General features: G+C 39.2%; 2 protein-coding genes across 8 annotated transcripts in view; one reads left to right on the forward strand and one right to left on the reverse strand.

Moving 5' to 3' along the window:
• Positions 1-2382: 2382 nt before the first annotated feature.
• Positions 2383-15793, reverse strand: tdrd3 (tudor domain containing 3). Of its 3 annotated transcripts, XM_078246483.1 has the most exons (14): positions 15592-15793; positions 14272-14356; positions 12785-12850; positions 11899-12059; positions 10592-10733; positions 10388-10459; positions 8027-8176; positions 7433-7582; positions 6562-6739; positions 5853-5978; positions 3937-4904; positions 3426-3551; positions 3134-3273; positions 2383-2620 (listed from the first exon to the last, which is right to left on the reverse strand). In XM_078246483.1, the coding sequence occupies exons 1-13, from the start codon at positions 15627-15629 to the stop codon at positions 3157-3159; spliced, it is 2379 nt and encodes a 792-aa protein (XP_078102609.1). In that variant the 5' UTR covers positions 15630-15793; the 3' UTR covers positions 2383-2620; positions 3134-3156. The 3 variants fall into 3 exon arrangements, with proteins under 3 accessions (XP_078102609.1, XP_078102601.1, XP_078102618.1); XM_078246475.1 differs by having other exon boundaries at positions 2383-3273; XM_078246492.1 differs by lacking the exon at positions 2383-2620 and having other exon boundaries at positions 3218-3307.
• Positions 14983-23417, forward strand: part of LOC144515515 (protein diaphanous homolog 3-like) — a 197974-nt gene continuing 189539 nt past the window's right edge. For 2 of the 5 annotated variants that reach the window (XM_078246423.1, XM_078246433.1), the window contains exon 1: positions 19727-20393. In XM_078246423.1, the coding sequence (XP_078102549.1) occupies positions 20274-20393 (120 nt within the window). In that variant the 5' untranslated portion in view covers positions 19727-20273. Of the gene's footprint in view, positions 15112-19725; positions 20394-23417 lie in introns of those variants that run through there. The other 3 variants (XM_078246442.1, XM_078246461.1, XM_078246451.1) reach the window with 3 other exon arrangements.

The following is a 23417-nucleotide window of genomic DNA, read 5'->3' on the forward strand; positions in this document are numbered from 1 at the left end:
AGAGGCAAGCAGGTGGGAAACGAAGAGGCAGAGCAAAGGGGATGTTAATGTGGGAAAGAAGGTTGTTCCCTCTCGAGGAGAGAAAGGCATTCCTCATGTTGCTGAAGGTTATCAGATTGCAGGTGAGAGAGGCCTAGAAAAGGCAATGCTTCAAGAACAATAGTTCTTAACCATGCTAGGCATGGCTCTAGGGATGTCAGCCGGTCGGTGCACCCCTTTGGTCCAACTATTGGATGGACTGCAATAACATTTTGTACATACATTCATGTTCCCCAGAGGATACACCCTAATGACTTTGGTGATCCCCTCACCTTTACTGTAGCGCCACAATGTTCACTTTTGTGGTCCAAAACCTCAACAACTATTGGAAGTTGAAGTAAACATTATCCGCTTATCACCAGCATGGTCGAATTGTCATTGTGAGCATGCTGATATTAGCATTAACAACAAATGTGTTGATATATTGTACCAAATAATCCTGTTTTTCTGTTGGCCGTGGCACAGAAGATGGATACAAGCTTTTAATTGGGATTGCAGAACCTACTTCTGATTCAGCTTCTCAAAATAAAAGATACTCACCATATTCATGCATAGGACTGTAGCTCAACTATTTCAGTAACCCTGGATATAGAAAATGGATGTACAGATGAACTTGTTTTGAGTTTTGTAGGTAAATGTCATCATAATCAATAGAAAAAATGGCACACCCTCACATTCACACCCACAGGCAATTTTATAGTCACCAGATCCCTTTGGACTGTAGGAAGAACATCCATTTCAGATTTGAATCCATGACATTTTTGCTTTGAGGTGACAGTGCTAACCACTGACCAATCCTGACACCCTCTCATAATCCAAGATACTGTAAATGGAAATACTAATCAAACTGAAGCTGACCGTATTAAAACCTGTTAAGCCCAAACATTAAGAAGTGAGTTGCTGCCCCAATACATTTCACTCCCACTGCAAATCGTCATGTAAAATCCAATCATAATCCAAGATTGTTTGTAGAATACTGGATAATTGAGATCATGTCTAACCAAAGAGGGTCAGTAACAGGAAAACATGCACAGTACTTGAAGCTTTAGATTTACTCTGATCACAGCATCAACAGGATTGCATCAACTGTGTAGTTGCATAAACATGAAAAACAAGATGTAATCTAATCTGTTTTACCAGCTTTCAGTCTTTCACTTTCTTTATAAAGAATAAAACAGCAAGTCACACTAACATTAAACTTACGGATCACTTATTTAGCATTATTGTCGCTTGATAAATATCATGAACCATCCTAAAAAACTGTTTTGGATAGGTTTTCCCCAGGAACCCACGGAAATAACGTTTTTACAAAGCTAATGTATACGGAAATGCTTATTATTCAGTTTAAAAAAATATATTGTATATAATTTGTTCTTATTACCTCAGTTTTTGTTGCTCTCTCTGTCATACAACAGCCACATGAGGATTTTCTATTTGATTAGAATCAATTTACACTTGTCAAGTAATAACTGTGAAAAAACTTAACCCTACAATCCACAGAGGGACCACAGAGCTTCTGCCTAATATTTGTCTTGCCTGACATTTCACAGGGCCAAGAGTAAATATTAAATATGAAATCGGCTTAACTCCTCTATCAAAAATATAACTGTTTATCTGATTGAAAATCAATCCTTTATGATTATCTGGCCAGTGTGTCATGGTCAGTACCCAAGAACACCTTCAAGAGCTTCACTTTCAGTTCCTCCCCAACAGATAGGTTTCCATATTAGCAGATGTTAATTATTCATCTATGCTCGCTTGGCGCCTCAGTTGGAAAATAAAGCAAAACCTTTAGACCAATGATACAGAATAGCACGACGGCCTCTCTGCTGAACCCTTGTGCATTGTCCATTAGTCTCCTACTGCTGGTAGGAGTGAAATTCGAGCCGAGGTGGAGATTATTTCTTGATGTGTAAAACTTGTCTCTCGCACAGCACAAGTCCATAAACAGCCAGCTCAGTGGTGTGTGCAATACTGGAAGAGCTAGGTACAGTCCCTTTTGTATTGTGCAAAATGATATCTCTGCAGTGTAACCGTCTCTATTACAGGGGGAAGAGATTGTCTTACCCTTTGGATTTGCTTCACAGAACACAACAAATGAGCTTGAGCTGCTTGCTATGGACTCATAGCACCTGTCTATCCCCAAGAGGAGGAATGTCAGAGGTAAGCTATGAGACAAGAACTCTATTTAATTTAGTGATAAACTACCTGATAATCACAACTACGGTCATGAGATTAAAAATAAAACCAAAGGACCCCTAAGAGGTTTCTAATTCTGCTCTGGCTTGGTTTATTCAGCATTTGAATTTGATAATTAAAAATAAAACACAATAAAACAACAAATCCGCTACAGACCATGATAATTGTTTATTTGAATGCATTCATTTAACAAATCTTCACAACATATAAAGTAGATATGTCATTAATGAAATCGACAGGTGCTCATGTCAGTTTTTCTTTATTTTTTGCATTTTGTCCAAGCCCTTTGAAAAGTTCTGTAAGTCCTGGCGATGTGGACAATTAAAAAAAAATAAAAAATAATCAGGAAGCACTCGGATTGTTGCAGAAAGTGACATAATCTCTGTCATGAAGGATGTGGGATAAGCACACAGGTGGGTGAAGAAAAAGAAAATTAAATACATTTACAAAATAAACCATGTTTGCACTTTGGGCATCTTTTAAGATCACAACTGCTGCAGACCTTGTGAAATAGTTTGTACATAATGCATTGTACCAGTAGAAGCAGTAAAAGTGGAAACTATACAATTATATCCAAACAATTTCGACATGAAAATGAGTGCATGAGATTTTGTATAGCTGTGGTTGGCAGCAGTTTCTAATATATATATGAAATGCAGGTAATTATATGACAGTAAAAAGGTTACAGAAATGCCTACAAATGACTTTTGTACAGTCAGTACCTTCACTTTTATTGTATAATGCAAGACTCCCACCACAATGAAGAGTAATGTTATGAATAAAAAGTTTCCATATAAAAATAGGAGCATTGTTTACACATTGTACACACAATGATGGACATTGATGTTGAAGTATTAATGAAATTAACAACAACCACAATTTCACATTTATTTACCTGCCAGTGTAAACGCAGACACATCAATCTCGTGCCCTAGGTGGCTGGTAATACTGCTGAGTGGGTCTTGTGCGTCGAGGTTGTCCATCTCCCCCAAGGCGAAACTCTAGTGAACTGTCGTAGTAACCATCATCTTCCTCCTGCCATTGGACATTTGATATGGTTGTGATGTTACTGTGGGTAATCAGATTAAGATGTCATTTTCTGCTTCCTCAACCCACTCAAATACAGTTTAATTAGTTGCTTCCACTTAGTATTAACCAACACGTTATGATCTTTTCTTTCTCCTTACCAACACATCAGCAGAAACAGGTTTGATGTTATGCAGTAGGACCTCTTCGCAGTTTCCATAATCACTAAATACAACCACAGCCGTGGAGCCTGACGGATGCACGGCATCTATTCTGGCATGGTAGAACTTCACGAGCGCGCACACACACACACACACACACACACACACACACACACACACACAGAAACAAATAGAAAGATTTCAAGACACACGTCAAGACAAGACGGATCCATTTCAATTAAATACGACATGACAAACAAATCTAAAACGCTGCCAACACTGAATGAGAAAAAAATTAGTCGGTTGCACTTAATATATATTTTTTAAGCCATTCAACATGTTAACTGTCAAACAAGCTCAAACAAAACAAAACACACATCAGTGTATTGTCACTGTAACAGATCTAGTTGTTCACTGTAATGTCAAACATTTGTAGTTACTGTAGACAGTTTACAAACATGTTTCAACACTTCTTAGTTATTGCTAGGTTACCGATACAGGAATGACATACCTTGCCGTCTTCCCAGTACAGTGCCAGGCATTGGTCTCCAGGTTTCCAAGCTTGTTCCATAAAATGACTTTTCTCTGGTCCTCGAGGACCTTGACCTTTGCCTTGTCCTGACCTTCTTTTAGGTCCTGGGTTATTCAAAGTGTTTTTCTTGGGGGGCGGCTCCCTGCTGGGGGGACACGATGAGTTTGTTGGCTTGATTTGCCCAGTTCTTTTGTGTTCCATATCTCCATTTTGGAAATGAGAAGGATCCCCTGTCGTGATACGACAATCCTGAGATAACACCACTTCTTGAGATGTCCCCGAGTTTCCTCCCCTCAGGTTAAAGTTGGGTGGCCGGCTATCCCTTTGTCTGTCAAGGTGGTCCGAGTTTGACCGGTCAGTCTTCCCCTTCCTCCTGTTGTTGCTGGGTTCTTCAGTTCTGTCGGTACGTTTACCGTTTCCTCTTCCATCGGGCTCACTGCCTGCAGAATCGGTCAGTTTAGATGTGGGCATGTTGTCTCTGACCCCTCTCCTGCTGGACGGTCCAGCCATGTTCCCACCACCACCACCACCACCACCATCTCCATTTCTGGATCGTTGGTGGTAAGGTCCACTAAACTCCACCTGCTGCGGAGGTTCTTTTGAATGTGTGAAAGAAGTCGAGAAGGACGAAGGGGAAATCTGCTCATTTCTCATTTCTCTCCTGTCATTTTGCGATCTGTCTGACGTGCCTCGTGACCATCTCTCCTGGCCCTTCCACTGCTGGGCCGGAGCTGATGTTTGGGAGGTTGTACAGTTAGAGAGAGGCTCCTGGCCAGGTTTGGGAAAATCAAAGTCTCTGTGGAAGCGAGGTGGTCTGTCATTCCTTTGGTGCCTATGGTCATTATGCGATGAGAACTTGGTCTGAGATTGGTCTTTGCAGTAATAGTCTGAGTTGGAGAAATTTGCTTTACTCTCATGGTGCCTCTGAGGTGCCTGGCTCTTTGGCTCTGAGTAAACAAACCAAAAAAAAGAGCAGTGTAATCAAAACTACAGCAAAGGAATAGTGGGATCAATAGAACAAGGAACACTGACAAGACCACATTACCATGTGCCACACATATTCAATTAAAGACTACTAAAACACTAAACAAAAACATGAAGGGAACAGTAGTAAATAAATGACCAAATATTAATGGAATCACCAAATCAGATTATCCTTGGTTAAACACAATCAGACATTAAAAGCATGTTAATAGCATAAAAAAGTTTGTTAATGCCCACTTTCAACTAGGGCTGGAAGATTAATCGAAAATGTATCGACATCGAGATTTTGAAGCCGTTATTGACGTATTTTTCCCATGACGATAATTTCGACAACATATTCCTGTTGATAGGACTACTTTCTCCTTAAAAACATTCTACTGCGTGTGTAGTCACGTGACTTCGCCCGGACCAGTCAGCCGCATGGAAAGCCTAATGGAGGACAACTCAAACACAGAGTCCGAGTCAACTGAGCAACTTGTGCCCAAAAAAAAACACTGTGTCCGTCATCTGAAAACATTTTTGCTTCAGAAAAGAGGATTTAGAACAACGTGATTAATTATCGTTCATTTATCGTTATCGAGGTAAACTGTGCAATTAATCGTGTTTTTTTATTTTAGGTCACATCGTACAGCCCTACTTTCAACTACAGCCCAACGCTGCATTGGTCTTCCACGCCAGCGCTGATTTCAGTCATTTAGAGAACTTAAATGACTGACTTAATTCCCCTCAGCTCCCGATAGCTAGACAGCCATCTGTCTCGATCCAATCGTGACTCTGCCCATGTTGGCGTACTGTTATTAATTAGTACATTCTTAACAAAGAACTGGCTTGAAAAAGCATGAAGCATGATGTTTAAGGACCAAAAGAAGTACCAAGACAGTTGAGAATCAAATCCAGACCATTACACCCACCATTAATGGAGAAAACTCCCATCTTGGATTCAAGAAAGTCAAAAAGAGTGCTTGGTCCAGATGGCCTTCCTCCTGCTCCCTCCTCCTCATCTTCATTTCTGGATCTGCCTCTTCCTCTTCCCCTGGCTTTAAACAACCCAAAAATAAGATTATGTACAGTAGACGCAAATAAGAAAAGTTGGATCGATGAAACTGGATGTTTGAATGTGTACACCTTCTAGCCCCGAGAGTCTACATCTAAAGCACGTGTGACAAGGTTAATGTTCTGTAGCTGACTCGGAGGATCAATGTACCGTATGCAGCGACAACAAAAAACAGTCCCTGCTCACAGTTTTTGTAACACATGATGGGGGTGGGGGGGAAGACAGTAGATAGTTCACTGTGACAGAATAAGTTGCTGCAAGTTGATTTCTAGTACTGAAACAAATACAAAACAATTACTGCAGGTGAAGTAGAATATCCATCTGAAACCTTACGGTGTGCTTGGGAAAATAGTAGGCAGTAAAGTGTCTATGCAATTTGCGGTAAATGGACTAAAACAAGCAAAACCGCCCATGTGGACCTTTAACTAGGCTGAAGGTGCATTTAAAAAAGGACCCTCCCTCAATCTCACTCTTACGAAAAAGTGTTTCAGGCTATGGGGCATTTTCTCAAGCCAAAGCGGGCAGCAGGCATGCGGGTGTACATTTATGTACGTGTATGTATGTACCTCTGGGTTGGGGCTTTATAGATTCAGCTACCACAGGGCCAGGTCTGCTACCAGAAGATCCAGTCAAGAGGCTGTTTAGTGCCACTTCAAGGTTGTTGTTATTATCCATTAGAGCCAGCCGAGCAGCCTCCCTGTTAAAGCCCATCTCCATGATATCTCTCAGAGCACGTTCATCCACCTACACACAAGTGGATAACATAATAAGAGAAAACAAAAAGATTGTATGGAGAAGGTATAAAATGTACAGGGAAAGGGGTGGAAAAGACATGTGGATGAATAATGGCCGTTTGGTAATATTAGACATAGATGTAAAGTGCATTGTGACAGAAAACAATGGACTGGAGGAACTGTGGAGAAAGAAAATAACAATCAAGAAAGAACCTCCCTTTGTAAGTGAGCCAGACATGGATATCACTTTGAGTTTTGTTTTAGGATGGATTAGTGTGCATTCAAGTTACAAAGCATCATTAACACATTCCCAAGCCAAACAATATAATATCCTGTTCCATCCAATGTATGTGTTCAGCACAAAGCTGGCTGGGTTCTGCCTGGAAACTGGCGGGTCACAAAACAAAGCTAGACAAATGGACTGCCACTTGGTTGGAAAACCTAGCCAAGCCTCCAATTCATTTATATTTCTAAAGTATCATAATCAATGGCTCACCTAGTCTATGAACCATGAAATAAGACTTGATGAAACCAAAGAGGAAAAGCAGGACAGGTTCCAACCTTTAAACTGCTTTGTTACAATCAATGGGGGCTTCAGTAATTGGACGTAAAAATCATCATTTCAAACAAAGGTGGCTTTCATAACTAACTTTTATTAAAACAGACTTGTTTTACAGGTGTGGACAAAGGATTGTCTTCTCACCAGCTCTCGATAGTTTCCATCTTGTCTGCTTTCCGTTCTTTCGACCCGGTCTTCTCGTCTCCTCTGGTATGAGTCTCGACTTCGGAAGGAGGAAGCAGCACTAGATAAATTACTGCCTGCATTCCCTCCACCACCAAACGTGCGTGGAGCCTAACAAGTAAAAGAACATGAAGATCAATACAGCTGCGGAGCGGGACAAAACAATAAAGCCAACATAAGAAACAAAACTTTGTAGTTGACGATGCAATTAGGACTTAATTGGAAAAGTTACTTGAATGTCAAAAGCAATAAAGATTAAGACGAGTGTCAATAACGGTCATGTCTTTGTAAATGCAGGCCAAATTAAATAAAAAATTGCAATCGATAAGAGAAACAGCTAAATCAGTTAACGTGGCAAAAGGAATGGTCGTGAAATCAAATGTCCAACATTAAAAGGTGGGAAATTATAGGTTGACTCAGGACACCACTACAATTTGTTTGCTACGATAATTAAAGTATATTAAAGATTGATGAATTCTATAATACACAAATACCTCGCAGTTACCACAACCATTTCCAAGGTGTAGTAAAGACTCATGATCAGGGTTTACATACCTCTTTGGTCTTGGCCACCTCAGCAATAGCTGCTGTCCGCTGCTTCTCAAACTCAATATTCTCGTCAGGATTTTTGACCACATCTTGAGTTTTGAGGGTCTTCCTCTGGTCTAGTTCTGTGCTGTCTACGTCATCTTTCATCATACACTTCTACAGGGAGCAAATAAGAGTGAAAAACATGTTCTCAATTATCCTTTTCCTTCACGTATAGTTCCTTAAGAAAAGAATCAATGCCCTTGACAATTTCCACATTTTGTGGAATTACATGAGAGCTATAATGAAGTCACCTGCGGTGTTTAAGTTACACTCTAAGATTATGTTGTAGCAACCAATAGCAACTGAAATCCCAAAGCTGCTTCCCAGCTCACAGCTCATGTTTTGAAACTCAACTGTGAACTGTATCATATTAGTAACAGTGACTTGTGAAGAATGAGATTGAAACGCAACCCTTCCTGCAGCTGTTTCACGACTGTAGGAAATCATGATTCAGTCAAAGAAGTGATCAACTGACTGCAGCAATGACCTTTGCTTCTGAGAAGGTTTACCATCTTTTTGTTGCATTGGCAATCCCAACATGGTAAGTGCAGTGTTTTCCATAGAGGTTCTACTTGGGCGGCCACCCAGGTAGATTGAGACCCACCCACAGATAGATCAAATCTGAATTACATTTTTTTTCCCCAATTAACGGTGTCATTTTATAGCACACACAGACCTCACTGTTTCCCCTCCAAGACTTCGCAAGTTGGCTGTATACCACCAAAGGAACTCTTTTTACATGAAACTGCTTAATTCCGTGAATGACTCCCTGTGGTCGAGCCGTAGTTGAGGCTGAGACGCTGACTCCCCTGGGTTGCCTCGTAGCTAAAAGCTCAGAGTAAATTTAAGTTGGGCTTTTATTGTGAAGGGGGAAAAAAACGGAAGAAGCAAAGCTGTAGTGTTATGCGCTTCCGTTGTCAATATGAGAGTTGATAAAAATGTGTTGGACATCTTGGTTTACGCTGGTTCAGATTACAGAGCCTCTGTTTTTTTAATTTTATTACTCTCAGCTACAGTAGTTAGCACGCATTAGCTCGGAGGGCTAACTTCTTTGTCACCCTTAGCGTCCCGCTGAACCCCATTCAATAAAGTGTTGCTTAATACTGAATACCTGAAAAAAGGAACGAATAGTCGAATATTGGTATTGAACAGCCAAATTCGATTCAACTGACAAAATGATGAGTCAGGTACAGCCCTAGTGTAATTGATGAAAATATAATGACTACAACTTTCTACTTTCCTTCAATGCTCTGAAGTGTGGGTAACACTTCACAGGTCAAATTGGACTCAAAGCATGAGGCAAATCATTTTACTGTCTAATGAGAAGTAAACTACATGTACATCTTCAGGGGACACACAATGTCCAGTGAAACATAGAGTCAAGGAAAACACAAGCACAGATTTGAAGAGAATCTGCTTCAGTGTGCCAATGGGATAGGATATTATTTATATATAACAACCCTAAACAGACATCCAATCAACACTAAGTCCTGGAGTGACCCAGCATTAGAAATACATCTACACTGAAAAGCTAGAGAATGTTGAATGATAATTCCAAAATGCCTCTCATCCAACTTTACAAAGCTTGAGTAAATCTGGAGGGAGGAGTGGGTGAAAATCCCAAAATCCAAGTGTCAAGCTGATACGGATGTATCCCACTCTGAAGCTGTGATCCTTGCCAAGGGAGTATTGACTAAGGCTCAGTAGTTTTAAAGTGAAAAAAAAATGATGTGGTGATGTGCAAAACCACAAAATGCGGAAGGTTTTTAGGTTCAATAGTTCAATAGAGAGCACTGGGAATTGAGCAGTTATTCTTTTTAAATCTAAAACTGTGTATAAATACCAATTGTTTGACAATGTGATGTTAGTGTATATTTTAAGTATTGTATTATTTATTTCTGATGATGAAACACTTACACCACATATAGAAAGTCATTGCACTTGCTATAGTGCAATATGTGTGGTAGGACAACAAAGCAGAATTAAAATTCAGTAATGCACTTTAAAAATGCATGAAGACTTTCACAATTAGTTCATAAAGATCAGAAAAACATTGCCAAGAAAAGGGGACATCAAGGCCCACTCCTGGAGCCAGGCATTGTGTCTGGCATCTAAAATACATCTGTGAGGTTATTTTTATTCAACAGTAACTCTGACTTCTATTAAGTCACTGCTAAAATCTCATTTCCATAAACTTTTAAAACTAAAAAATAAACATTTTTAAGATTGGTTAGTTTGCTATTTTATAATATTTTTTTCTACATGATTGTTTCCTTCTGGTGTTTATGTTGAAGAAGCACTTCTATTGTATAACAGTATCCTTACCTGACCAAATGGCACAAAGGGAGGAGGTCCACCTTCTGCTCCAATGTTACTCCTGCTGTGTTTGGCTAGACTCTGCAGGTTGAATGGTAAAGGCAGAACATTCTTAAAAACTAAGAAAAATGCATTATTAGCATGATTAACAACATATCAATTGCATATTTTTTTAGCAAGTAGCAGAGTCAACATTACAAAATCAACTCTCACCCTTTGTAGTTCCCATTTCTCCACCATGTGATCAACCTCTCCCCCAAGGACAGAGATTTTTGAGTCATCCAGCAGCAAAAGACCATTTTTAACCTGGACTGTACCAAGGAGCTTTACCTTTGTTCCCGGGGGAGTATTTAGACTGAAAAACAAAACAATAAAAATGTATGTATAAAAGGATGCTTCATAAATAACTTGTTTAACCGTTAAATGTTACACTCAAAACTTTAAGATATTAGAACTGCATATACCAGGCCCCACACCCTATTGCCTTACCCATACCACTTTATAAATGACATGGAGCAGTGCCAGCGGATGGGTGGCGAGGCTAGGAGAGACTATTAATAATCCCAGCTGCTCACCCATCCTCATGGTAAATTAAAAGCCCCTCTATCTCATCAGGCCTGATAAGGCCTCTGTCGCTTTCATTAAGAAAGCACAGGGACTTAGAGGGATTTCCAGCTACTGATGCCGGATGCCAAAGCAACAATTAGGGATTTCACTCCAAACCTCTGGGATAGATGCTGTTTTCATGATAGCAGCCAATGCAGAAGCAAGGCTCTCTCTATCCTCAATTTATAAACCTACAAGCACATATACACACACTATTCACGATCTAATCAATGTTGCTACTTAATGTTTGTCATCGCTCTATATCCCTGTCTCACACACTGAACAGTAATGTAATCCATCTCATGAGTCTTCGCCACTCACTTATATTCTCACGCACACTAAAGCGGACGCTTTCATAAGAAACACTAACCACCGCTGTTGGCAGCCAGTGTGTGTGTGTGTGCCGCTCATAAAGAGGGGATTTGTTCTGTTCTCTCCTCTCTTCCCATCAGGAAGTCAAGGCCCACGTTCTGGCCACTCAACCTGTACAGACTGGCTAGTCACCATGGTAGCCGTCACCAAGGCCACAGTTGCTGGGACGGAGATGTAATTAAGGCTTGAAATTGTTAGATAGCTGCCACCACGTGGAAATTGTAGATAAAAGAAAAATAGAGGCATGTGGTGGGGTGAGAGTGTTGACAAGGAGGTGAAGGAGAAGGGTGGTGCAGAATCTTACACATTTGCTTTGAATATATGTGGAACTGGCTGAATGCCCTTGCTTTGCATCTATAATGTAGCTACTAGAAATACTTGATTTTTACAATGGTTTATTTTTTAAACAAGACAACTAATGTTATTTGTTACCGGTATTACACAGTGATATTAACTTCCTAGGCAATTATAATATACTTCATCCAGTTATTTGCACTAAACCCAACATAATCCTAAATACAAAAGAACTGTTACATGGGTACCTAATCTTAGACAGGTGTTTAAACTCCAATCCTACACAGCTGGTATGCCCATCTGTCATTTGTAGGCGCAGCATTCGCGGTGCGCCATGGGACTCCTCGTGGTCTTTAGGAGCCGAGACGTTCCTCACCTTCTGCACCTGAAGAACACATGGACCTTCCAACTGGCCATGTGCAAGAGACAACAAAAAGAATTATAGCTGAAAAGGCAAATCAGCAGCACGTTGGGGAGGATTGCAACAGCAAAATACGAGCAAAAATCTAGCTATTAATGGTTACACCAAAAAGTTGTAATTTCTAAGGCATATTAAAAAAAAAAAAATCTCTTTCCATTTAGCATACCTGTGTCAGCAGAGGTTTACTTATTCCTCCAAACTGCTTCATGGCTTACCTTTAGATTCAGTGACCATTGTATTTAAAACCGTTTATCAGATCTATCCTCTCAAATAATGATTTCTAGTTCTGTGAAACAAACGTGTAACATGTGTAAATGTTACATATGTAAATTTAACATTTACACGTTACTACAATATGTATGTAAGGCAATGTAATTATAGTAGCATTCACTCTGTTGCATTCACTCACACGCATCTTGTTCTGAGCCTGAAGGGAGCAGGGGTTATGCTCACATAGAATTACATGTTTTAATTCTCGGACAACATATGGGACATTTTTTCTTTACAGTTGCTCAGCTCCAGTTTCACAGGTGAAGAAGCAGTTCTTTGATCCTTGTTTGGCAGTGTGTTAGGGCCATCTAGTGGTACTCATGAGAACCGCATTTCAGCAAAAACTTGAGCAACTTTCATCTGTAACCATAGCACATCACTTTCCACCAAGATTCAGAAATATAGCATTGAAATGCATGTATAAGACTCTATGTACCACTCACCTTGTCAGTTCTTCCACTATTGATATCAGACGGTAGAAATTTTCTCCCAATAGGCCTAAGGTCACTCTGCAAAGAAGATACTGCTCAATTAAAAATAAATAAATAATGTGCCAGCCATAATGAAAAGAACGATTGCAATAGTTTGCCTAAAATACATTCGAAAAAATGTGTTTACCTGCACTGTACTTTGCCTCAAAATAACAAATGATCTTCCTAATTCTATTCATTTGCATGTTAGGGAGGAGGACTTTCACCTTTAGTCCCACAAATGGACATCATGTAGCCAATTGGGAGCAGACAAGTAACCATAGCTGTGCACTATTAGACAAATTTGCAGTTGTTGCAGGACCATGGACCAAGGTACCAATTCCAAGTGGGTTCCTCACCCATCCTTTTTACAAATCTGTTTTGAAGCAGATGACAATATCTCTAAACATAGGTCTTTTGTTTCCCCAGTTAACCTAAAAAAAAAAAGCTATTTGTTCTTTACATTGATGTCTCAATAAATTTCTCAAGGCCGTATCAAGGCTTCTAACAGGGTTGGGGAAATGTGACTATGACGGTTTTGTTAGTGAAGCAGCAACTGCTCCATTTAATCTTAGAACTAGTTTAAAGATTCCACTGCCCTACCAGCTTCGGCCCAAATTTGCTTCATGTTGGTTCAACCAGGTACGCAATAATAAGTCAAAGTGCAGTCTGAGATCTTTTGGCAGCCTTCCTTGCCAAAACCTAAAGGTCAAGGCTTTTGCAGTAACTGTAACTACTGTGTTCTAGACATGTCTTTCACTGCCAGTCAGGTAAACAGTTACACATTGTCTAACAGAAAAGCATTTCCATGTCTACGACTGTGGTTCTTCTTTACTTATTACCGCTTTTGTGTTCATGTTATGTCTAGTGTGTTGTCTGTTACTTTTTTTTTTAAGTATCATTTATCATAATGGCAACATTATATATCGTCTCTCCATGCCATGAAACTTAAATAGATTTTTGGCCTCATGTTTATTTTTGATATGATGTTAGGATGTATGCAATGGACTTGATTTAACTGGCTGATCAAAGAGGGCAAAGGCAAATATTTTGATGTGAAGGTGAAAGATTATCTTTAGAGCAAGGGCAACTGAAGCTGGAAAGTGTATATACTGTGCCTGCCAATAGTGGGTCATACATAATTAGCAATAGGCTGCATAATATGCTTTTCACAGACGTCTACTTACACTATTACATATATCAAACACCCTGAATGTTCACAGAGAAGACAATTTGACATCCAGTTTAAAACTGTGCGTTTGTTTGTTTCAGTAGCGTGTATGGTGGCTGTGTACATCAGTAGGTGCCTGAAAAGCAGTTAGTATTTAATATCCATTCCCCACAACAGTTTTCAGTGCAAACCCGTGATTAGAGTATCTGCTTGCTGCTACATAAATACAGAGCAGACTGCTGTTAAATTGGAAAAATCTATACATAAAACTTGCCAGATTAAAACTTACGTCAAGCGCAATACGAATAATGTCATTGTGGGTTATTTTCTCAGCAGATCCTTTCAGTTCTGTTATGCCTTCATCACTGAGGTACCTGTAAGATGACAAGGTAGAGAGGGAAGATGATGAAGTTGGCAGGTTTCAAAAAGCAGGTGAGCATGCCTAACCACATTAATGTTCAAACATTCAAAAACTTCTAGATAAGTAATTTACCCACGACATTTAAATCACAAGAAATCTACTAATATTGATAATTTCAGACAAGTTTATTACAAGTCAGTTGAGCACAAAACGAGACGACGTATTAACAATGTCAAGAATTTATTTGTTTCACCTTGTGGTAAGACTTATTTTAACGGCTACTATTTATTTGTTTTAAGGCCGGAGGAAAGCCCTCAGCAGTTTAGGTGAGAATATATATTAGCCAAACACAGGACAACCGCAATAGCATCGTAAACGTTAATGTCTCTAGCTAAGTTTAGAAGGCACATTATGTATAACATTACTACTGGTTTTTATTTCATTAGCCTCGGAGAAATACTGTAACACTCCAGTAGGGACCGCCCCATGAACAAAACTGGAACGAGGTAAATGTTTACATTTAAGATTTATTTATTTGATTAGGACAATGCACATTAATCAACATTTCTGTAAATGCGCCAGTGTTAGCCAGTCGGCTAATTTTCAACTGTAGTTCTAGTTGCATGCATGTCTTTATGGTGGGAAGAAACCGGAGCACCCGGAGGAAACCCATGAAAGCAAGGGGAGAACATGCAAACTCCACACAGAAAGGGCTGGGACGACCTGGGTTCGAACTCACAACCTTCTTTGGCTGTTTTAAAGACGAAGGTGGGCTAACGTTACATGTATCACTCTAGTAAAGTTAGCTAGCTAGATATTGTAACGTTACAGTAATACGTGCTGCTGGGAAGTTCTGACTTTCAACAGCGCTTTTTTTATTTAGCCAATGTCGGCGCTCTTTGTAACGTTATTACTGCTTATCAGTTAACGCAAACTGTAGCGTCAACAGTTTTTACGTTATGATAATGGTATGCTACGTGTGTATTGGCTGTACCTAGCTAGCTAACGTTATTTATCTCGCTAGCTCTTAGTTAGTTAGCCTTAGTTAACGTTACGCTTCAGGCAAATTAATAACATTGCCACGATCCGCACAACCTAAAGTGGCTCTCGCAAAACTCCAATGTAAATTGATAGCTAACGCTAATGATTAACGTTAGTGTTGTGAGCAAACACCAATCAGGGACCTCATGAGTTAGCTAGCTAACATTAGCTAGCTCACTCACTGACGTTAGCTACTATGCTACTTACCAGCCTTCTTTGGTCAAGGAATCTGTCAAATCGGTCATTTTTGTCCACACTGTAGATGTGCAAATAACGACACCAATAGTTTTAAATTGAGCACACTTGAATAGCGACTATCTGATTCGGTAATACATATTCTCAATGTTAAAGCTCGCTAATGTGAATATTGAACGACTCTACGTAACACGCGTCACTAACAGAGACGCGCTCTACATGTATGGAGTGCCGAGAGGGTCAAAATCCTTTTAATATTAGTTTTTTTCTTCTCCTTCCCTTATATTATGACTAGTTTAGATCAGGGGTCTTCAACGTGTTTTAAGCCAAGGACCCCTTAACTGAAAGAGAGATGGAGCAGGGACCCCTTACTACATATATTTAAATAAAATTGAGTTGCACATCTTTTTGCATATAATACTAAGCTATTAACATAATAATTGTTGGCATGATTTTATAAATAATTTTAATGTAAAACATACATGTGGCACAGTGTATGCTTAGGATGAACTAAGTATCTGTGGATGGCTATCTTAGTGACTACCTTACCTATAGGTCAGTAAGCAGTGGGGATTTATATTTGCTAATAATATGTTGGATTCATGTTAAGACTTTAATTTTAGATTCATTTTTTCAAAAATTAACAATAATTTGGAGGCCCCCCTGCATTGACTCTGAGGGACCCCCTAGGGGTCCTGCACCCACTGTTGATGATCCCTGGTTTAGATGTTTTAGTGGGAAAGGCTGCCTGTTAATCAAGCAGTAGGACAACCTTTTTTATTTTGGAGGTACATACAATAGTTTATGCATGTTTCAGATATCAACTAATGCCCATTGGATTCCTAAACTAAAATCCCTTTTATCCTAATAAAAATGACAGAAGCGTAGTGCTGCCACACCTGAAAAAGAAATCACCTTATTACGTGAAGTTTATAAGAATAACAAGATGTTTTTCACGTTATAAAAATATATTTTCACGTTTTAACAAGCTATTTCCACGTTATTACAACATACACACTTATGAAGTTATTACATTCTATCATGTTGTTATGTGAAACTTTGTTACTGCAATAATCCCCTGTGTTACACTGCTTGTAGGGTAATTTTGGCATTTAATTTAAATGTATTGAATTTAATTCTATCATTTATTTTATTTTAGGTATGGGTTTAGGAAGCCATCCTAACAAAGTTCCATGTGTCCATTTCTACCCATTCTTGGGTAGAAGAGCTTAAGGCCACACATTTTGGTAGAGTTAGTAGACCAAGTGGACCCTCAAGTTGACTGGTCCAAAAAGCCCCAACCAGCCTTGAGTTATCATAATAACGACCCTAAGTCACACTGGAACATATGGATGTAATTATTGACTACCTATTGACAAATTGAAGTGCCAGGCCATCACTGACTGGACATTGAGTTTCAGTGTGGTGGAAACAGCTGTTTGTGACTTTACCTCGGTTTCGTAATGGGCAACTGTTTTGTTGGTTAGACTGTTATACAGAGTAAGTGAACAATCAAGTGAATTTACAAAAACAGACAACATAGTATCTTCTCCATTTCCCTCTATGTATTCAAGGAGACAGGTGGTGGGTAAGTATGACAAATGGCATGCTGTACTGTATCAAATAAAGAAAAATACCTGCCATTGTTTAGTTATCAGTCAACTAAAACCCAGGATTCTGATTTAGTAACACAATTGTAATTGTAACCACAAGATGGCAGTATATGCACACTGGAGCATTAAAACAGTGCCTACTCTCCATACAAGTTTCAAACGATTTAAAGAAGCCCCAGCAATATGAACCCGTCCAGTAATTAAGCTTTATTGTGAGGTTAACATTTCTCTTATTGAGTCAGAGGCTTTAAATTCCATTCTGATCCTCTTCTCTTAAGGCCTAGCAAATGATTAATACATACAAAACAGATAGTATTACACATTGTTTCATTGCATTCACTGCATACTTGAGACTTTGACATAAGGTTGAATTGTGTTGTTACTGGCACAACCACTGCAGTTAAATTATGTTTTTTTGTTGGGACACAATGGATTATAAAAATACATAAAACATACCTGCCCAAGTCAATTCTACAAAAAACATATTGAAAAAAACCATTTAAACTCTGTTGTTGTCTATGAATTGAGTGACTTTAAAACACAATACTGTAGGCTATAAGAAACATTTCAGATTTTCCTTGAGGCTCATTTTATCAACCGGTACTTTATTTTTATGAATTGTACCTTTTGTATTTGTTTATGCTATGACAATGTTGTCCTGAAATACTCATTCTAATAAAGCACGCATAATTTAATTAGAAAAAGCTCACTCAGATGGATTTTCTGTACGTCGACTGTTTTAATAAAAGTTATTATCAACACAAGAAAATTTAAATTTCTATTATTTGGCCTCTAGGGTACTAGATTGTATATCCCTGTGGCAATTCTTTGACCGATTTGGAAGGGTAGATCTCATATTGTCAGAGGATTAACAAGGCACAATGCTACAAGGCTTGTGTTTGGCTAGATGAAGAGTGGTAACACACTGCTGGCAGCCATGCAGACAGCCTTTCAGGGACTCAAGGAATAAAGGTCTTTAAAGAAAATATGATTTCAAGAGGTATCATTCAAAGAAAGTCAAATTTGATTTCATGGCTGAAGGTTTCATTTAAAAGTGACATTTGACTTCAAGTCTTGCTTTGGAAAAAAAAAACACACAACAACATTTTTTTTCCCGCAATTCACATATAAGCCATGTTTTTATAAATCTCCAATCATGTCAGCTTACCTATTGGTGAGAATGTGTCCCAATCTTTTGCATTTTTGCAGATTGACATGGTAATAGCGGAAGCATTATTATAGTGAATCACTGCCACACTTGTAAAAGATTGATGCTCGATATATTACAGCTGAGCAAATCACATGAGCCAAGAGACAGCTGAAATCTGTGACCTGTTTGTTAAGTATGTACTGTAGGCTTCCTGTTTTTGCTGGTCAAAAAACTGTCAATTAAACTTAGTAGCAACTGTTGTTAAAGTTGTCACTTGTCAGTGGGCTACACATGTCTAACTATCATTGGACTTCAGTACTGAGATCTTAAGAAGGATTGGCATGCTCCCAGCGGTCTGCATAGAAGCACAAATGCAGTGGAAAGGTTAATACTACAAGTGGCTTTTAATCCTATTTCCAACATTGGGCATGATCAATAACTGCTCTATGATAACATCCAACGTAGAAGAGCTTACACTAATGTCATATGGTTCACCGTCAATACTCCACACAATTATGTATATTGTCCTATAATTTGTGACTTTCACTAAGAGGGGAGTAGGCTACATGTTCTGAACTGGTTGTCTTTACTTTGAAGAATAGGAAAGCAGTTCATTTTTTGAGTAGAGCAAATGAGAAGGATCTCACAAATGTTTCTGTTTGTTGCATCACATCACCTCATTGCTGTTTACATCAGACAATATATTTGATTTTACTGTAGTTTTAGGCTTAATTACTTTTAAATGACCTAACAAAGCTGAAAACCAACAGCCCAGAGCATTTTCAGTACGACAACCTGATTGAAAAAGAAAAGAAAAGAAAAGAAGGCAGCATTAACTTGTGTTCCACCCCAAACTTCACAGGAACGTCTGATTGAGAAGTAAAGGGTTTGTTGAGTCCTGGAAACGTGACAGGTTAGGATGGGGAGAAGGGCAAAACATATTCTAAAATATACAGAAAATCATCAGTATATCTGACAAGTGAGTACTAATGTGGTAAAGTGACTCACACATAGATGTTTTTTTCAACGATGATCTGTTGTGCAATTTCAAAAGACAATAGGCTAGTCATTGCTTTTTAAACTTATCAAGCGTGCATACTAGTACAGTATGCCTGAGGCTACATAAACCATCGTACCTACGGGAGACCATGGATATATTAGCGGGAGACCCACTCGGTAAAAACGAGCGATCCCCAAAATGAAGTCGGGCTGATTGACAGTTTACTACGGCCAATCAAATGCTTTTTCAAACGTAAACAGAGGGGGCTGTACCAGAGTGATAGAGTAAAGATCTCTATGGCTCTGGGCTGTACCAATGACGATTCAGTTTGTGTGTCTCAGTGGATGCTATTGGTTGGATTAAACACGCGCAGCTGACAGCCTCATTGCGCGGGTCTGTCAAAAATATCTGCCCCGTAGCTAAATGTGTCCAGCCAACGCTTCAGCTAGTGTTTGTAATGATTATATAGCTTTCGTTTAACGTTGTTTGTCGGATAAAATTTGTCAGAGGAGAACACCGGTATGTTGTATGCAGCCTCCTTAGCAGAAACTCAAGCGTTAAATTAGTATACGTAACAGACAGTCCATAAATTGGATTAGCGCTAAGTAAAGCCACCGGTGAATGATAGTTTAGCAAACTTGCTAGCCAGTTAGCTAGCTAAACGGTATGTTTAGAGCGAAGACTTGAAAATATAACGTTAACGTTACATTTTGACAAACGGATGTGATTTGCTATGCGTTAACCAACGTTAGCTGTCAATTTAAGACACGAATGGTAACGTTAATGTAACGTTGGCTAGACAATTCCGCGTGTCGTCCTTCACCATTTTAGGGTGTGTGCTAACGTTACATACATTAGCGTTACAAGGTTAACGTCTTTAGTAACGCTAGCTATCAGCTCGTGTCGAAGTCATTAACGTTAGGTCAACAACATGGATAACGTTAGTTTTAGTCAGCAGCGGTTTGAATCCACTAGCAGTAAATCTCAAAAGAGGAAGGGTTCTTCCAACCAAAACACATGTAATGATGAAGGAGACCGCAAATCAAAGTTTGTAAGTATGAACCGTTTTTTAAAAATGTATTTAACGTTAGTTGTGTGTTGGGGGAGAGGGGGAATTATATCCTCTTAGTACCTGTCAACATTTCTACTTATCTCCTGTCTCTGTGGACAACACCCACACACACACACACACACACACACACACACACACACACACACACACACACACACAGGGAAGTGCAAAACCCACAAGGAAAAAAGTATTATTATATAATGACCTTGGATTAATGTATTATATTTCCGTATTTAAATTATTTCAAAACAGGCTGTTCAGATGGATTATACCATGGGAAACGTAAGAGGAAACGGAGCAGTAGAACAGTGGTGGAAATGTGCCTCTGCAGTGCACAATGCTATGTCCATTGCAGTGAAAATGCCTTTACAGAATCACTGTTAATCACAGTTAAGAAAGCTTGTAACCTTATACAACGCAATTTTTCTTTGCGAACAGTGACCTTGACTTAACTGTGTATGTAGCAAAACAAAAGGTTAAAATTAGCACAGGGTTTAGTCCTTACACTAATCCATGTCCTTCCTACTATTACAAACCAACCAACATTTTGTCTGCCTGGTATCTGCTGTATTATTCTGGGAGAAAAAGTGAGGTGTTGCTATTTGGAGGGGTCTCATTTTTAATAGCAGTCAGGCTTTTATTAACAACACACACACACACACACACACACACACACACACACACACACACACACACATCCTTTCAGACAGGAGACTTGTGTGTATGACACAGATCTACTTAATGCACGCTCAACCCGCATTTAACTCCATTCTCATCAGAGTGACAACACAAGTTAATTCCTTGTTGCTGCCATTCAGAGATTCTATTCTGCAATTGTAGTAAAGGTCTGCGCAGGAATGGTTTTTCAATCCAGTCTGTTATTATCCACTCCCACTGATGAGTTGTTGGCTAAATGTCTAACATTTAATAGAAACACCTGTTTGCCTACTGTCTTGAGTGTTCAGTGCTGGTTAAAAGTAGAGTTGCAAAGTCAGGTTGGTTCATGTGTGTTAAACCATTCAGATTGACTGCCAATGTGCATTTAACCTGCATCATTGCACTGTGTCTGTCTGAAAGGGGGTAATGTCGACATATGCACACAATACAGTGTACGAAAAGTAAAGGCTTTGGGCTTAAAGATGATTTTTTTTGGGGGGGCATTTCCGCCTTTAATAGATAGGACAGCTGAGATATGAAAGGGAAGAGAGAGGGGAGAGACATGCAGGAAACAGTCACAGGTCAGACTCGAATCCTAGACCTTCTGCGTCGAAGAATAAACCTCTACATATGTGTGCCCGCTCTACCAACTGAGCTAACCCGGCCACAGGCTTTGGGCTTTTAACTGTAATATGAATTGAAAGGATATGAATGAAAGTAATATGAAGGAACCATTTCAGGCTCTGTGGTAACTTGTGATGGCATTTGCCATTATTATTCAACTAACCAGGTCCCTTGTTACTAGTCCAACTCTGAATTATGCAATAAAAGCTCCTTAATTTAAAGATTTCGGTTCTTACAGATTTCACAATTTCGATTCTTTGAGGGGTGGAGTTGAAACTGGTCACATTCTTATTAGAGATGGTCCGATACCATTTTTTGCTTCCCGATTCCGATACCTGAACTTGCGTATCTGCCGATACCGAGTACCGATCCGATACCAGTGTCAGTGTCATATATTTTATTATGTTTTAAGAACTGTATACTATCCCTGTATGGATGTGATATTATTTCTATCTTTGTTGTCGGTCTGGCTCAGGTTAAACTCTTTGTGAAACATGAACGCCCCAGAACTTTCTTTTATTCTGCAGTTTGACAGTCAGTTATAACGGAAAAAGAACATAAATAAACTACTTTAATGTAGATTTTCTTTAGGGCTTTATTACGTGGTATCGGATCGGTGCATAAACTCCAGTACTTCCCGATATCAGCGTTTGAGGCAGTATCGGAGCCGATACTGGTATCGGTATCGGAACATCTCTAATTCTTATTCCACAAATAAGAAGAACATTTCATTTTGATTCAATGGTGATTTACAGTCTTTCTGTGTTTTTTCATAAAGCCACACTAGAGCGCAGCTTACTGTGCTGCATGGCTGCAACACAACAAGCCCCTGGCTGCTACAGAAACCAAAACCTGCACATGTTAAATTTGGACCCGATGATCGGATTTGAAACCAAGTCTTCCGAACGATTCCAATAAAGCAACTATTCCACTGGAATTGTAATTTTTTTAAAACCATTCCAATTGGAACCGGTTCTCGATGCCCGATCCTACATATGAACACCTCTAATCTCTTGACTATGGTGACAACGGAGCTATTCCCATGACAACTGAGCAAAATCTAGTAAATTTACCTAGGGTTGAGATTATTTTGTCAAAATTTGAACCAATTGAAAACCTATATAAACTACGCTGAGATACTGCAAAGCACACACTCAGGACTTTTTGTGGCTACTTCAAAATAAAAGCAATACAAGCTGAAAACATAATGAAAACTGTTTGTGCATCCTCAAGTGAGCTGAACTACACATTTTCAAATGTGTTAGTTCTGGTTCTTCTTTTTAATATACTAAACAAAAAACAGTACACTGAGGTAGGGCTGGGCGATATATCGATATTATTTCGATATCGGGATATAAGACTAGATATCGTCTTAGATTTTGGATATCGTAATATGGCATAAGTGTTGTCTTTTCCTGCTTTTAAAGGCTGCATTACAGTAAAGTGATGTACTTTTCTGAACTTACCAGACTGTTCTAGCTGTTCTATTATTTGCCTTTTCCCCACTTAGACATTATGTCCACATTACTGATGATTATTTATCTAAAATCTAAGGGTGAAGATATTTTGTTAAAGCACCAATTGTCAACCCTAGAATGTCGCTGCAGTATCGATATCGAGGTATTTGGTCAAGAATATCGTGATATCTGATTTTCGCCCTACACTGAGGCCATGTTGCCTCCCAGAGAGCCTTGCATTTCTAAACAATGCTCTCCTTACCGT

This window comes from Sander vitreus, chromosome 1 (genome assembly GCF_031162955.1).
Source record: "Sander vitreus isolate 19-12246 chromosome 1, sanVit1, whole genome shotgun sequence".
In the NCBI taxonomy this organism is placed as follows: domain Eukaryota; kingdom Metazoa; phylum Chordata; class Actinopteri; order Perciformes; family Percidae; genus Sander; species Sander vitreus.